The 17,318-nt window shown below is 45.1% G+C and overlaps 1 protein-coding gene across 1 annotated transcript in view; it reads left to right on the top strand.

The window, feature by feature from the left end:
- The first annotated feature begins 8,636 nt into the window (after positions 1–8,636).
- LOC134063589 (kinase non-catalytic C-lobe domain-containing protein 1) overlaps positions 8,637–17,318 on the top strand; it is a 30,109-nt gene continuing 21,427 nt past the window's right edge. The window contains exons 1-6 of the mRNA XM_062519183.1: positions 8,637–8,744; positions 11,032–11,230; positions 12,925–12,983; positions 14,846–14,992; positions 15,616–15,733; positions 16,272–17,062. Coding sequence (XP_062375167.1) covers positions 8,640–8,744; positions 11,032–11,230; positions 12,925–12,983; positions 14,846–14,992; positions 15,616–15,733; positions 16,272–17,062 — 1,419 coding nt within the window. The 5' untranslated portion in view covers positions 8,637–8,639. The remainder of the gene's footprint in view (positions 8,745–11,031; positions 11,231–12,924; positions 12,984–14,845; positions 14,993–15,615; positions 15,734–16,271; positions 17,063–17,318) is intronic.

Below are 17,318 nucleotides of genomic sequence, written 5' to 3'. Positions count from 1 at the left end.
CACGTACAACACACACACACACACACACACACACACACACACATATAACTTGGAGACAGAAGAGAAACATGGCCAGCCTAAAATATGAATGGAGACAAAAGAAGACAGCTGTGGTATTTATGTGACAATTACCAGCTTTCAGATTTAGCCACTTTTCTAGCATCTGTTGCCGTGGCCCCCCTCATCAAGCAAATCGCTCCAGACAGCCACTCTCTGGCAATATCCGAACACTTTTCAAAAACAAAAACACGTGGCTGGGAAGCAATCCCTTTAATTGGCCCTCAAAGTGTCAACTGTTGTCAAATCCCCTCTGGTCTATGGAGCAGGTAGGTCTTTTCCATTTCACCCAGGTTTTTCAGGGTTTGGAAGATCACAGTGAAACACTTCAATCTGATTTGAGTAGTGTTACAACCTCTCACTGTGTACTCGTGTGAGATGCAGCTCGGAGAGAGAGAGAGAGTTCTTTGAAGATTTGAACGGGGTTATGAAATATCTGACAAATCATTGTCATCATTTTACTGTCACTGTCTGTCCAGGCAAAGGGCGTCCATCAAAGGATGCCTTCAAAACCCTTGATGGAGATGGTTCACTTCCTATCACATGCTCTGAATAATTGAAACATCTCTTTGTAAAGGACAAGGTGAACAAATTGCATTCCTTTGACCATGAACCATGGTGTAGACTAGTCATCAGTTGATACCATTGGGAAACCAGGCTCCCTACAGTAGATGTGGTCCAAAGATCAGTCTATCAGTGATAAAAAATGAATATCCAGAAGATGAATTGACCATTCAATTTATCAATCCAGTTTGGAAACACATGTCAGCTAGTTGGGGGCTCAGATGTCCTGGGGTTCAGCTGTGACAAGTTTATTGAGGGGCCTCAGAATTACTTACCAAATGCAAGGGAATAGTGACTATTGAGAGAGAACCCTCTCCACTGGTCAGTGCTTTAGATTGGTTCGGTCAGTGACTTTTAAAGGGGTCACAGCTGAGCATGAAGTCTGCAAATGATGCCATCAGTGTCAGAAGACTGATGATGTCATCTGAGCTTCAGCTGTTAGATGTCCCTCTCTCGTGTGGTCTGTCACGGGAGGCCATGCCAAGCACAGGCGGACCTGCAGTGGTAAAAGACAAATTGTAATCACCATGCTAATCCAGTTTGTTACACACACACACACACACACACACACACAACACACACACAACACACACACACACACACACACACATACACACACACACACACACACACACACACACACACACACACACACACACACACACACACACACACTCACACATGCACAGACTGGCTGGAATAAAAAGGTGAGGAGAACAGGGAGGAGAGAAAATCGAGCTAATTCAGTTAATTGGCCCTTGATTAGATTGAACAGATGGAGGGAAAAGAGAGAGAGGGTGAATAATACCGACAGACAGGAAGAGAGAAAGAGAGAGAGGATGAGAGAGAGAGAGAGAGAGCAAGAGCGAGACCTCTAGAGCACTTACTTCCCATATGCCTGCTCTCACAGGTTTTTGGGCTACAATCATAATAGAACAATCAAAACATCAACAACCTGGGGGATGCAACCGTAATGTGTGAGTGTGTGAGTTTGTATGCGAGTAAAGAGAGAGAGAGACACACCGAGAGAGAGTTCCTAAAGATACTGAAGGCAAATGAATGCCAACCCCCAATCACAGTCCACTCTGACTGTTCACCTGTCTCTCTGACTGGGATGACTGCGGGGGTTAGCCAACACCTTTCCCATTGTTTTCTTTTGACTGTAGGATCCCCTCCACCACCACCACCACCACCACCCTTCTCCTTGTTTTCCAGGCAGGTAGCTTTGAAGGGCTAAACAGCACTCTTCCACTCCACTGGCGCAGCTACAAGAGATGTTGATGTTTTGTTTGCCTTCATTCCCCCCCCCCCCCCCCCCCGTCTCTCTCTGTTCTTCTCCCCGCTGTTGTTTTTTGGGTCGGCTCCCCTGTCTCCCTCCGCGGAAACGTGCGCACACGTATAGAGCGCGAGGAGCTTTTTTTCTCGGAGAGAGAAAAGACGACGGTCCGCCTCATGCCTGCCCGAGCGCTCGGCGCCTGGAACGTTCCCTCTGCTTTCCATGCTCATTTCTCTCCCTAATTTACCAGGCGCTCTCGCTCTCTCTCCCCTTGATCTCAGTCCCCTGCGGAGGAAAGTGGGTGTTTTCTCAAATACGGGCGCTGGCCGGGGTGGATACAGTAAGCCTGCGAGACCACACTCTGTGGTTTGAAATAAATCTGTTCTTGATGAAGAACTGTGGGGTTTATATACATATATACATATATATGTATATACAGTGGGTCATGGTTGAATGGCGGTGCCATATAAGAGGCATTGGTAGTTTGGCTGCTATCAGGAATGTCTGCTGCTGATGTTGTCACGGCAGCTATGAGATGAAGACAAATTGCCTCAGGCCCATCATCACATAGACACGTTGATCCGGGCTTCACACAACACTAATTATATGCACCAGGGTTTGCATGTAGAACTTCATTGATACATTACACACACACACACACACACACACACACACACACACACACACACACAAAGAGACACAGAGAGAGAGAGAATTACAATTACAAGAAGCCAACGTTATTTTGTGTATTTTTTATTTGTGATTTGTTCATTTTGAGTGCATGTAACTGATTTTAACAAAAAAAACTTTTTTAGAAAAATCTGTACAAAAACTCACATCATAGCATATGCTGAGTAATGATATACTGCCACCTAGTGGCAAAAGGAGAACCACTAGCCATAAAACACCTCTTTTCCCCTATCAGGCCTTTGAGTTGCTGTGCAAATAGCTTAGACCTGACCAATGCGTTGCCAGCTATTCACATGATTCACATGTCAATAGGCTGGTCAAAACACAGATTGACCTGAATGCAGTGTGAAAATGGCCAACGTGTCACGACACAAATAAATCAGCCCCAAAGACACCCTCTGTGTGGGGCCGGGCAATCCCCACATGAAACTGCAGCAAATCAGCACAGGCACTGAGGGATACATGCACCGTGTCAAATCTGTCATTAAAAACAGTCATGGGTGTTTAGCCCTCCCCGGCTTCCTAGCAGATGCCAGGGCACCAGCCTCTCTCTCTTTCTCTCTCTCTCTCTCTCTCTCTCTCCAAGCTGGAGAAAGGGGTGGCAGGTATTCCATCCCGAGTCGGGCTCAGGGCCAGCTTTCCAGCTCTCTAAATTACTGTCTGCTTAAGACCTGCTGGACTGATTTCATTGAATTTGTTCAGGGAAACATTAGCTGGGTGGACTAATTAAGTCTTTAGATGAAAGTGAAAAATGGCCGGCCCGGTGCAGCTCACAAATCCTGCTGCACGGTTGATGTGTTGGCTCAGTGCTTTTTTACAAGGCTCGGCTAAATTTTATAATTACACTTTCTTTTGTTGCTTCAGACATTTGTTGCTCTTTTTTTTGACGAGGATGCTATTATATCTCTTCTCTAGACTGTGTTTTGGACTTTGTGTTAGTGCACTGTTTTGACTTAACTGTGTCTAGGAGACGTGATAATGATGATGAATATTTCGCAGAATGTCTCACTGCCCACACACGAGCGAATAGAAGAGAAAAGAAGAAGAGGAGGAGGAGGAGGAGGAAGAAGAAGAAGAAGAAAAAAACTGTGTCGTGCACTGCCTTGAAAAAAGAAAGGAGAAAAGGACCACGCAGACGGAAAAGAAAATCTTCACACCCACTACTAACGCGGGGACTGTAGAGCTTTGAGTCTTTGACATCAAGGGAAATGGTGACACCGCGCCTAGAGCTTGCATGCTTAAGTAGGCCTGTTTCTCTGAAACTTAAGAGCTGCGCCACACAAACAGGGATCACTGAGGTACTCTCTCTCTCTCTCTCTCTCTGCAGTCACGATCAACTGCAACGCAACACTCTCCTCCCTTTTTTTTACGGAAATTGTCAACCCATCTTTGGTGACTGGGGGGCATTTTCCATGCTCATTTGATGTCATTGCGGGCATTCTCATACCCATTTGATGTCGGTGCGAGCATTCTCATGCCCATTTGGTATGACCGGAGACATTTCCATGCTGATTTGCTGTAACTGCTCAATACCAACCCAGCAACAGACCGATCAGTTAGTAAGTATGAGCAGGATGAGGCCGATTTGTATGTCCAGACTATGTTTTTGGAATGAGGCTGTTTTTTCGGTAGGTAATTTGAAAGACAGCTCAGCTCCCGGTGACCATAATAATGAGATGTTGCTGTATCATTATGTGAAAGCACACCTGACTATTAAGAACAGCGCTTGTGTTCCAGTCGGACCATTTGTTCAAAGGCACCGTCTCTCTGTTTGTGAAAGATGTGCATTTTAGATCATTAACATCTTCTACAATTTGGATTCTTCCTCTGCAAAGGAAGGTGCAAAGGCACCTTCTCTCTGCCTGTGAGAGATGTGCATTTTAGAATGTTTCTTCCTAAGATGCACGATGGGGACCAAACAGATTAAAAGTTTTACAAAAACCTTACTTCTATTTACAGTTTTCATGTGAAATGGAAATGTGGGTGTATGTTTGACACTGCTGTGTTTCCTCTACAGGTTACATAAACTACAGTCACAATTAGTCACATAAGAACTTTAAAGTACCTCAAATATCCTGGGGCTGAAAATCACACCTATATGAAACTCAGAACAGCACTTCACTGCCATCTACTGGAGTGGAAGTACAATGGGCAACGCTATTTATCAATTCCATGTAGGGCCAATCAACGATACTCTCTCTAATCTGTTACCCTGCCGCAAGTCATCAATGTATCCCAGAGATACACATTTCCAACTACTGTAATTATCAAATAGATCTCACTTCAGTTTGCTCCAAGCCCTTACATAAAACCACTACACAGTCTTCAAATTCACACTTTACAAGGAAATCTCTCAAAACAAAATCCCGTAAGGCCTTGCATCACATCCCTCTAACAGCTTGTCTCCAGAATGTGAGGAAGCAAAAACATCTCGTCTAACGGTTTGTCAGCGCACTTAAAAAGCTGCTTCCTCTCAGGCAGCGAGGCTGTGCCCTCGGGGGAGTCTGGGAGCTTGTTTATGCCACTGTTAAAGCGGTGACCTCGCCGCCCCAGCTGTAAGCGGACTAGTGTCACCGGCGAGGCGTGGAGTCATGCACAGCAGCTGGCTGTCACTGTTTCCCCCCCGAGGGATCGTGGTGACTCGGCCGGCTGTTTGACCCCCCCCCCCCCCCCCCCCCCCCCCCATGCTGGGCGCGCTTTAGCCACCGTCACCATCAAGAAGACATGGTAGTGCCTGGCCACAGCAGGGACAACGCTGTCCAAATGACTCAGTGTATTGATGTGTGTATGTGTGTGTGTGTGTGTGTGTGTGTGTGTGTGTGTGTGTGTGTGTGTGTGTGTGTGTGTGTGTGTGTGTGTGTGTGTGTGTGTGTGTGTGTGTGTGTGTGAGTGTGTGTGTGTGTGTGTGTGTGTGTGTGTGTGTGTGTGTGTGTGTGTGTGTGTGTGTGTGTGTGTGCGCATGTGTGTGTGTTTTTTTTCTGTGTATGTACTGTATGTGCGTGTGTGTCTGTCTGTGTGTGTGTGTGTGTGTGTGTGTGTGTGTGTGTGTGTGTGTGTGTGTGTGTGCGCGTACGTGTGTGTGTTTGTCTATGTTATTGCTTTACGGTAGTGTAACCATGCATGCTTCGAAGCTGCAGGGGGTTGTGTACATTTCAGCAGCTCAATCATATGGTTGCTAGGCTATGTCATTGATACCAATGTCAACACGTTTTTCAGCCGGTAAACCTAATATCAGTGCATTAGTGATAGAATTGCATGACCATGCATATCCAGATGGTTAGAGAATCATATTTTTGCTCTTTAATTTCAGCTCAACTTCACTATTTTTGGTTGCTTCGAGTGATTGGCTTGGACAGTAAAGGCATGTTTGTATATTGAATATGCGTTTCAGTTTATATGCAATCATGCCATTATTGAGATAGATGGATATTTATCCCGACGGACATTTAGGATATCTACAGTATCACTTAACGGCTGTGTACAAACATTCCCATGTCTAGCCTTATAAACAGACAGGCAGACAGACAGACAGGCAGACTCTCTCCTGAGAGAAATGTAGGATATCAATAACCTGTTGGCTGTGTACCAAAATCTCCATTAAAGATAGATAGATAGATAGATAAATAGATAGATAGATAGATAGATAGATAGATACTATAGATAGATATACAGATAGATGGATAAATATTTCGTTTAACCTGAGAGAAAATGTAGGATGGCGATGTCTGTGTACAAAACCCCTCATTCCCAGTCTTACAGATAGATAGATAGATAGATAGATAGATAGATAGATACTGTAGATAGATAGATAGAATTTAGGATTCATTCAACTTTTCCATTCTTGATTTGGTGGGACATTTTTGACATCTTCTTATCTTGCTCATGCTTCCTGTCAGTTGTCTCCTGCTTCATCAATCTAATACTTTATCTGTCTCGGATTTAATCATATTCTGGAATCTCCAAAGCCCAAACGCTGAGTAATGGAATAGGCATCTCTCTCAGTGAAAGGCTTTCCCTTAGTCCTGCCAGACTCTCCTGGGTATCTTTTTAACAGTCAGAGGCCACTGCCAACAAATGCATCATGCCACACCCTGCGACCTACCATCTGCCCAAGGCCTCAAAGTGTTACTCATCTGGGGGTAATGAATTCAGGAAAGCCATTTAGGCATAAAGGCCATGTGTAAAGGCACCTTATATCTAATAAATTATACTGTGAAGTGTTCTTTAGAAACCAGTAGTTCAGCCCTGACCAATGCTGATGCTGGTGTGTGATAGGACAGAAAGGAGGTGATGAATGCTATGATATGGATGAGTAGCAGCTACTGTACAAGACGGAATGTCCAACCATGGTAATTTTAGACAGGGAGGTGAAAATTGTGAGATTGTCAGATTGTGACACATTTGTATAAGGTGACTAGAACGGCAATGTCGAAGTCCTGACCATCAGAATGCTGGGGCTAACAGAACACTGATAGTGGTAGATTATGTTAAGTGTGTTTATCTAACCTTCAAAGGTGTTGCTCTATAGTACCCACCCTCCACTGTATGTATAGCCAAGCCTTCACACCCCCGCTGGATTTTACTGCAAGTTGTCACAAGATGCTATAAATACACAATGTTTTATGATAAGCCATATGGCCCATGCCTTTCTGTGTCACAGACCAAAGACAGAGGTACAGTATTGTCAACAGGATCAATGAACTACATGTATGTATAGAGTCTACTTGACCAACCTGGTAATTAATTGTCCACTCCCACATTTCTAGTTTGGGTTGGAACTGGTTCCAAATGGCAGGCAGCCCAAAGCCAATCCTACAGCTGAAGCCAATCATAAATAAGACATACATGGCATGGCACGCAATCATTCACCAAATCCAGATGACTAAAGGAATTAAAAATCAACATTTTATATAATTAGTATACATTGCCTACCCTAATACAACCATGCATGTCTTCTTTGAATGGTTCATTAAACGTACGGAGTTGTTTTATTTACTCAGGTGACTATAGTATACTTACAGGGTCGAATGTCAAATGTAAAAGTAATTGCCATGGCGGGGAGAAAAAGTAAAGTCATTATGTGGGTTAGGCTTTCTCTTATGGCTCTCTCCAGTGAGTCTGCAGCGACGGCTAAGTAAGTGTGGAGGAGGTGGCGCCACCGGCTGCAACATTCATTCGGTACAGCAGCGGGAGCCAAATTAAATGCCTTTTAATTCTCCCACGCGCTCTCGCTGAGTGGACTGTTGATGTGTTCTATCATATTAGGCTAACTGGGAGGAAATATTAACTAAAGTACAATACAGTGTGTACCCTACCTTTGATACTATATTCACTTACTCCCCCACTAATCCTGAATTGCAACCGTAGGCTAGCCTACAAGTTTTAAGAAGCGTCTCTGACTCACCAGAGGCCGGCGCTATTTTGTCAAATGTCCATGCTGTAAAAGTGCATAGTAAATTCTAACTGGCACATAAGCCCACAGTGTGTTATATTAGTCTGCAGTGATGGTTTTGTATGACAATTATACTCAACAGCCTTGCAAATCCTCACAGAAGGAGTAGTCGGAGCGTAGAAAGTGTGTTTCTGTGGCTGTGGAAAGACAGTAGGTCGGAGTTGGTAGAAGCGGTGTGGAGCAGCAGTTGAACAACACTGTTCGTGTTTCTGTGGGGGTGCGGCGGTGGTTGCCATGACAGCATAGTTGTCAAAGTGCCCCATCGCCTTCATTTATTGACAACAAATCAGAAATCTTTTCACGTTTTTTTTCATGTACTACACACTTGAGAATTTTCATCCAAATCTACCGTCTGCTAAAGAATGCCACGACATTCTATCGACCGGACAAGGAACGTTCTCAAGTATCGTTCCCTCGGCGCAAATGTTTGAGCATGGAAGTTTGTCTCCCCACAGTCGGTGTAGTGTTGCGAGGGGAAACAAGACTGATAGATAAGGTTGTTAGTAATCCACTGTTCCGCGCAGTGCCAACTATGACACTGCAACACAACAGTTTTGAAAGGCTTGCAAAACTGCGTCGCGTTGTGGCACTCCAGTTGAAATGGGGACGTTTGTAACTGCTGTGGTTGCTTACGGCGAGGAAGAAGAAGATGACGAGGAAGAATATTATGAATCAGAGCATTTGCCTCCCCTCTTAGAAGACGAGGTAAGACCATTTCGTGACATCGTGGAGGATATACTGCAACTGTGTTTAATAGCCTATATTTAGTCCATTATACTGTGATCTGGGGCAAGGTCTGTCGAGAATGAAAAGGAACTGCTAGTGACTTCAGATTCATAAGATCAGAAAAATGTGTTTTCACACGTGTCATCACCACTGCATGCAACTTCTTCGCCTGAATGTTGCGTAATATTATAGTAACCCACAAGTTAAAATTTGTTCTAGACTAGTCTAATTGAGATATTTTCTTAGAGCAGATTTATCTATATATTGTAAACTGACGTGGGTCCAGATACTGTCACCCTTTTAAACTTAAGATGAACAACTGAATTTACCATCATTTAAGATCAATGTTGAAGTCATGAAATTGTTGTCATATCTTTTTACGCGTATGTGTGCGTAATATGGACATAAAATACCCGGGCAACAAGGAAACATTGCACTGCCTTCCCCAATCACCACCACCATCAGCCTTCTAGCCTTTGCTACAATAACGAAAACTTCTAGGGATAGCCTACTTTTTAGCACCAATCTCCATGCTGTTATATGTTAAGTCTTAGGGCTTAGGGGCAGCCTTTTTGATGGGCTGATGGACTACCAGTGGCAAAAGTCACCCTTCTCATTCACACTGATCCACTCACTGTTCTCATTCAGCGCCTCTCTCCCACACTCTCCTTTTCACTCGCCCACTCTGTCACCCACCGGTTCTCTTTCCTTGTCAGTGATATTTAACGGTGAACTTGGACCGTGACAGCCAAGGGAGTGAGGAGTGGGGAGCTATGTAGGCCGACATGTTTAAGTTAGCCGTGGAAGAGAGCGACTGGGCTTCTCTGCTCTGTTCTCAAGGGAATCCGTCTATTTATGGAATTGCGCTGCTGCGTCAAGAGTCGTTCTTCTTTGCCCTATATGCGCTAGTTTGGGCATCTACAACCACCTTCTGTATCCGTCTATCCCAGAATGTTTGACCATCAACATTTGTTGTCTAGTTCTTATTAGTGTTTCACAGACCTCAGCATAATGGTACCCATGTAAAATATGCTCTATGCCGTTGGCCTCCTTTTCCCTGGCAGAACACTGTACTTGGCTGTTCCCTATGAGCTCCTCTCCAAGTGCAGAGATTGTGATGGCACCAAAGTGGCACAAAGGACGTCTGTTAGTCGTCTTCGAGCTCTCTTGTGTAATTTTGTCTGAGAATTCCAAGAAATAAAGAGCGCTCACTGGAAATGTAAGTGTGGAGATGAAGAGACAAATTTGTGCCACATTGTTCTTTAGTGTTTGTCTAAAATAAGATATCATGGCCTCGGGTTTCTAGCAATATTTTATAAATAATAGTTATGTAAAGTCAGAACTCAATGTCGATTGAGTGGTGGTAAGCCATCTGCCTCTATCATGGCTTACTTATTGCTTACAGATCTGAAACACCAAACAAATCACAACAAAGTCCAATTGGTGAAGCAGACCACAGATGGTTGAACTGTATAGGACACAGACTGCTCATGGCCTTTCATTCAAATGAATGAGACATTGTACTTGTTGGTGGTAAAACACATGTAATGGAATTCTAATGTGATGAGCTTATAACAAAAGAGACACTATGATGCTAAGAGGCTTCAAATGTCATTGGAGCTGTGGTAAGAAGCTAAATTACACTGAAGGCCAACTATTGTGTCCACTGACAGCGAGAGATCTCACTTAGTTCAGTGAGACGGGGTCATACGTTGCTATGTAATGATGGCTTGTCAGTCTCCAGAGAAAGGGTTTTGGATGGCTTTTAGTAATTCAGTAATACTGTTTTGCACGACTGTACACTTAGACACGGTGGTCAGGGGATTATTTATGTCAGGGCACATGGTGGTGGTGTACATTTAGCATACAGGTATGGTCATGTGCAGTGTGTGTGTGTGTGTGTGTGTGTGTGTGAGATTGTCTTACAGAGTGTATTTGTGTGTGTGTGTGTGTGTGTGTGTGTGTACATGCATACTGATGGCACTACTAGAAGGATATGTATATATATATAGAGAGAGAGAGAGAGAGAGAGAGAGAGAGAGAGAGAGACTTTTATAATCCTCAGAGGGAAATTTCATTGTCTTAGCAACCAGACAAAATGTAGACAACAGCTATTGACAGCTTAGACAACAAATATACAGAAATAAAAGATCTCACATACAGAAGACAGAGACATAGTTTAACTCAACAACTCAGTAATGGCTAAACATGTGTAAAAGAGTGCATCATGCTGTAAACTGTATGTGTGTGCGTGTGCCTTTCCTAGGAGAATGTGTCCTTGGCGGACATCCTGTCGCTGCGAGACAGCTGTCTGTCAGAGGAGGAGGTGCTGGCCGTGTGTGTGGAGTGTGTGTGCTCGCTCCAGGGCATCGCTCTGTCGCCGCTCTTCCACACCCTCTGCATCACGCCCGACACACTGGCCTTCAACGCCCACGGCAACGTGTGCTTCATGGAGCAGCTCAGCGGTGAGTCAGCGCTCGGTCCCCTGATTGGTCGATCAGGAGTCGAAAGGCAAGCCGCTCCAGCCTACATCCCCATTCTTTTCGCCTTCGCCCATCGCTGAGCCTGGCTGGTGCCAATGTGTGCTATGCTGTGCTGTGCTCAGCCTCTAGTCATGACTCAGCAAAGTTTTTAGTGCTGCCCAAAAACTCCAGTCGTGGGGGGGGGGGGGGGGGGAGAAGTGGGGATTACGTAAGACTTCAAACAGAATTAGATTTCTCAGAGTGCTGTTCGGGCAGACTGATTTCCCTCTTGTTCAGACTGAGATGGGAGGTGCGGTGGTCCCCTGTTCAGACGGAGCTCTCTGCTTAGCAAGAGTATCTGCTGCACACAATGAGCTCTTCCATTCTTACCAGCGGCTAAGCGGATTTCATTACTTAGTACAGCACATGCAGACGAGCTGTTTCAAAACTCTTCATGAACGTTGTAAGACAAAGATCTATGGCTAACCTATTTTTATTATAATTTAGAGCCATTGTTTTCTTTCCTCTCAAGTTTGTACCCAACATTTTAAATGAAACAGTTACTATTGCTATATTTTCTATCACCTAGACACATAAATATACAGTACTTGCTTTTGTAGCCATTGCTAATCTCTTTGAAATATTTCTATAATTGTATCACACTCACAGAGCAATGCCTTGCTGAATGATAGTATCAGTGACCCAGCATCATGCTTAAAGTGAGCCTACCCACACTCCTCCCCACGGGCAGGCAGAACAGTTCAGCTGCCCTTCTCGGCTCCACTGGCCTTCCGCAAACACAAGTACCGGGTACTTTCATCACAGATGTGTTGTTCATTCCATTAAATATTTACTGAGATCCAGCCCACAGCTTTAACAGAGTGCTGCTGTTCTGGTAAAGATCAAGATGAATGATGAATAAGTGCTAAAGCTGCGCTGTTGTAGTACATCGGGACGATAGATGACACAGTCTGGTTTTTATTTTTTAATAGGTGTGTTTTTTTTTCAGCAGAAAATTCCCTGATGAAAAGTGAAGTACTCATAACACAGTACATTTTTGTAAAATGAGAAACAGCAGGACCCTCTTTGTTCAGCAGCAGTGGTCTATTGCTTGATAACGCCGGTTTGGTGTGAACAGTAGGAAGTGTGTAACTCTAAGTGGCTCAGTGTGAGATGCTGTGCTTTCCCTGCTTCTCATGCATATTTCCCAGTTCCTGCATCATCCTCTGACTCTTCCCCTGTGCTCACCTCCTTACGGGGCAGGCCCTGCTACCCCCCAACCCCTCTCCTCCTCCTCCTCCTCCTCCTCTTCCTCCCTTCTCCTCCTCCTTCCCGTTTGGATGTAATAACCTTGAGGAGTTTCTCAGCCTCACACCTGGGAATGGGTAATAAGTTCTACCGAGAAAGACAGGCCCAAGACAAGCCTGACCCAGTTTCAAACAGCCCTAGAACCTTCTAGAAGTCGCTCGCGTGTGTATTCACTGCGTCTGGAGAAAACAGTGCCCTATTTAAGAAAGGAGCTGCACCAAATAAGTCCATGGTGCTCACTGTGGATTCTCACAGTTATTGCCTTGTTTAGTTGTATGTGTCAGCGGCTGAGTTTGTATAGTGTCTAGCATGTCTGCCTTTAGTTACATATCTATTGAAGCACAGTGAGCAAAATCTCTCATCACCTGGTCTCTGGCCTTTTCTTTCAGACGATCCAGAAGGCTCGTTTGTACCTCCAGAGTTTGATAGAACTGGGAGTACATTTGAGGTGAGTGTTCATTTGATGTTCATAATTCATTCTCTTTTAAGCAACGACTATTTCTCGTGTATATCTAGACGATATGAATAGTATTCCCACTATTCATTTTTATCACAGTGACTGTAGTATATTTAGTATATAATAGTATATTAGTCATTACAAATAATACCCCTTCCTAAGTGTGCAAATAGATACCAGCTTATTAGATGGCCAAAACTGATGTAGACTTTTTCATATGCATATAAGCATAATATATAGCATAAGTCTTTATCAATAAAATTCTGCTTTTCTGAGGTTAGAATCTCCACATGATTGAACACAAATGGTAAATACACAACAACATAAATTGACAGAGCAGTCAACAGACTGTGTTAAGGGGAAACAGTGGTTAAGAAACCCATTATTCAGCCACACCTGATCACATACACTCATTGCACTTAGACCATCTCTCTCTCTCTCTCTCGCTCTCTCTCTCTCTCTCTCTCTCTCTCTCTCTAGCTCCCCTTCTCTCTCTCTTTTCTTCTCTCTCTTGCCCCTCACAATCTGCGCCGAGGGCAGCTCGGCCCGGTGAATCGATTTCCTGCTCGGCTGCATTTATCAGCTGTTCAATTCCGAGCGTAATGTGTGTGTCGCCGCTCTCCAAATAAGCCATTATGCACGGGGCCTCCGTCCCCTCTGAACATGACTCCTGTCCAAATCGACGCCTGCAGAGGCGTTTGCATTGACTCCCATCACCCCCCCCCCCCCCCCCCCCCCAGGGCTCTGCATTGCTCACACAGCGCAGCTGATAAGACTGGCCCCTGCCGGCCTGTGTGGAGCTCTGCATAAGTGTGTCACTTGTCATAGGCACCTACCGAATGCTAAAGCTGATACGGTGGACTGTGCAGGGATACCCAGATCAATTCATGCTAGCATGCGCTTTGTAGTGTGTGGTGACCCTGCATTGATTTATCACGCTGTTATAGAAGGAGGAATTACTAGACCTACTGTGCATTGCTCCACGCATGTCTTCAGTCTAGTTTGTTTGCATTTGTGGTCATATATTGTATTGATACAATCATATTGACTTACTATTTTGAGAGATAAGAGTCTTGTTTTAGATGATTTTGTCTGTCCTTTCATTTAGATTTTCTAAGATTATTCTTATATTTGGTACTTTATGCAATCAATAATACTTTTTTTAATTTACTGCATTTTCAATATCTCGCAATATCACAATTTGATATGTGAGGCATTCAAAACCATGATTTTATGTTACCTAGCTTCTCCATTTTAAACAAATGTTGGTATAGCCTACGCGTTCAGCATAGCAGGACATTTGTCAGTGGTGACACACTTCCAAGATCCTCACCAGATTCCTCATCAGCATCTCTGTACTACTGTTGTACAAATGTGTTCCTGTTGGCAGTGTTGGCTGACTCATTTAACACGGTTATCAAATGCTCGGCTTTTATTTCCATGCCTTTCCAGAAAAGCAGAGGCATGACTCATAGCTGTGATCATTATCGCCTCTCTGGGCCCCAGCACATGTCTGTAGCCTTGGTGGTTCTCTCTGTGTGTGTGCGAGGAGACGGTGTGTGTGCAATGAGACGGTGTGTGCCGCCGCCATCTGTAGTACGAGGCCGGATGGGTGTCTCTCTGAGCTCTCTCTCTCTGGGTGGCTTTCAAACTCTCTCCTCGATCCTCGATGCTTGGTCCTCAAGGGGCGTTCCCACTGATCTATAACTAACACTGGATAGATATATCCCATAGTTGCCGCCCCATCATTCTTTATCTAGATCAGTGAGGACGAGGATCGAGGAAGGAAGGGAGGGTGTATAAAAGACCAAATGAGAGGCACCCTATCTCTCTCTCTCTCTCTCTCTCCGCAGGGTCACGTGTACTCGCTGGGCTGCACCCTGTGCGCGGCGCTGGACTTTGTCATCGAGCCCGAGCTGAAGGCGGAGCTGGGGGCGGAGGTCAAGAGGCTGCTGGAGCAGATGCAGCAGGAGAAGCCGGAGGACAGGCCTCGGCCTCAGGTACAGGGTCACCATGTGCTGGAGAGGGAGCTGTGGTGGACGCTGAATGGCTACATGCACTTAAAGCCAGTGTTGTGGTGTTTTGTAACTTTAGCTTCTACATAAAGCTACATACTGTAGGTATAGACATACAGTATGAATGCCCATTGCTTGAAGTACTTTCAGCAGGAACTGGAACTTTCAAATAAATCTAACTTAAAAAAATAAATGAACTTTAAAAAAATCAGTTCTATAACTGCATCAGATTGTGTGTAGACCTCAGTGTAGACCCAGTGATTCTTGTTTGTAAGATGTGACAAGAAACTTTCCATTTGGTTGGCCACAGCCACACTTTATAGCCCTGAATGTAATGTCATATGAGGTAGCCCCACTAAGTGTGTGCAGTGAGCAACAATGACTTTATAAAGTGTTCGGCAAACCTTTAGAGGGAGCAGAGACTTTATAAACTGTTACATAAACCTCTAGAGTTATTTTTTTTTTTGTGGATCGTAAGTGAAACCTTTTATCATAAGATAACAAGCAAATAACTCTTGGTTGGATGCTTTACAGAGGATATAGAGGAACTGTGTGTCTCTGTGTGTGTGTGTGTGTGTGTGTGTGTGTGTGTGTGTGTGTGCGCGCAGGACATTCTGTCTTTAGGAGAGCTCAGACTCACATCCAGCTCATCGCTGACCATCTGTCGCAAGCTGTCTTCCATCGGAAGAAGAGTCCTGTCCATTGAATCAGTCTCCACGCTTCAAGGTTTGACTGCACTCAGTCCCCTCAGATTTATGCAGTCAGTAAAGAACATAAGAGCAGATGACTCAGATAAGCTTTTAATGAAAACTGACGCACACTGTGGCCCACTGTGAATTAGGCCTAACATTTCAAACATGTGATTATGTAAATACCATTATGCAACAACATTTAAATACATATAATATGCCTTACAAAACAAACAAGCTATTTTTCCATACTTCGATGCAAATTCTGATGATTGAACCACAAACAAGTCTTTCTGAAAGGTGATTTGCGTTGGTGCAGTTTACTGTGCAATTCATCTCCACCCAGGATTTTCTCTCTTGATATTATGCTGTTGCCAAGTATGCTAGATATGTTTAGTCATGGTGGGTGCTACAGATTGGTGGTGGTTTGTGAGGTTTCCCCCTTCACTGTAAGCAACTCTAGGGGCCTTAAAAAGCATTATGTAAATGAAATATGTTGTTGCTGTATGGTTGCTGGATTAGAGTCTCCCTCCACTTCGATCATGTGGTTTCGTGTGTCTGTTTGGATTTCACAGATAAATGGGAGACATCTTGGGAGAGCCACTGGAGGCAGGTGAAAGCCTGCCAACTGTTCTCAGAACAGTCCTCAGCTGACGGGTGCAGCGGTTTGGGGGAGAACCACATCAGCGACTGGGGTGCCGCGGGAAGCTGTGCAGACAACAGCCAGGAGGAGGAGGAGGAGGAGGATGACGAGCAGCCCCCACAGCAGTGCCACTGCCCCCGGCCCTCTCCCTGGAGGCCTGCGGAGAAGGAGAGCTGTGAGAACGGCCTGATGGGTAGAGAACCCGGGGTTCCTGAGGGCACGCAGGAGGCGTTCCAGACTCCGGGCGACAGCAGGTCCCAGAACAGCTCGCCCGTGCACTGCCGGGCGCCGGCGAGAAGGAGGCCGCCGTGGGCCGTCCTCCACCGTTCGTGGTCCGTGCCGGACTCGCACGACCCCCCGCCGATGCTGTCCCCGCCCCCGCACCCGGACATCAGCTACCACGTGGATGACCTGACGGAGATCGGGGCGGACGAACCCAGCGCCGGCCGGCCTCTCGTCTGGAGCCAGGTGCTCCGGAGAGGGTCCTCGTCTGCCCCGCCGCCCGAGGAGGCCTCAGGGACGGAGGTGTTGACCGCTGGTGCTCACGCGACCGCCGACGGCAACGGAAGCGGAGTAGCTGATTGGTCTGAGAACGAGGCCGTAGATGACCAGACGTCTCCCTCCTGGTCGAGTGCGGAGACCATTAGGGACAACCACATGTACAGCCTCAATAATCACATGACTAAAAGCATGCTGTGCCTCAACGAGGAATCTCAGGATGAGGTGATTGGATTCTGCTCGGTTTTTGTCAGGGCATATTACCCTATTTTCTGATTTCTGTGTCCAATATTTCATGATAGTAGTAACAGACGGGGTAATGTTCTTTCATGTATTTTATGTATTTTATGTATTTTACATTTCACATACTGTATGTGTTTCTGTAATGTATTTGTTTTCTTCCAGTAGGTGTCACTAAAGTGAAAAGCAAAAATCCTCCTTTAATCCAATTGCAGTAATCTTAAGCAATCACCTTGCAGTA

Source organism: Sardina pilchardus, chromosome 18, assembly GCF_963854185.1.
Source record: "Sardina pilchardus chromosome 18, fSarPil1.1, whole genome shotgun sequence".
Classification (NCBI taxonomy): Eukaryota; Metazoa; Chordata; class Actinopteri; order Clupeiformes; family Clupeidae; genus Sardina; species Sardina pilchardus.
The sequence above is the reverse complement of the archived record's forward strand: the minus strand, read 5'-3'. Positions and strand labels throughout refer to the sequence as shown.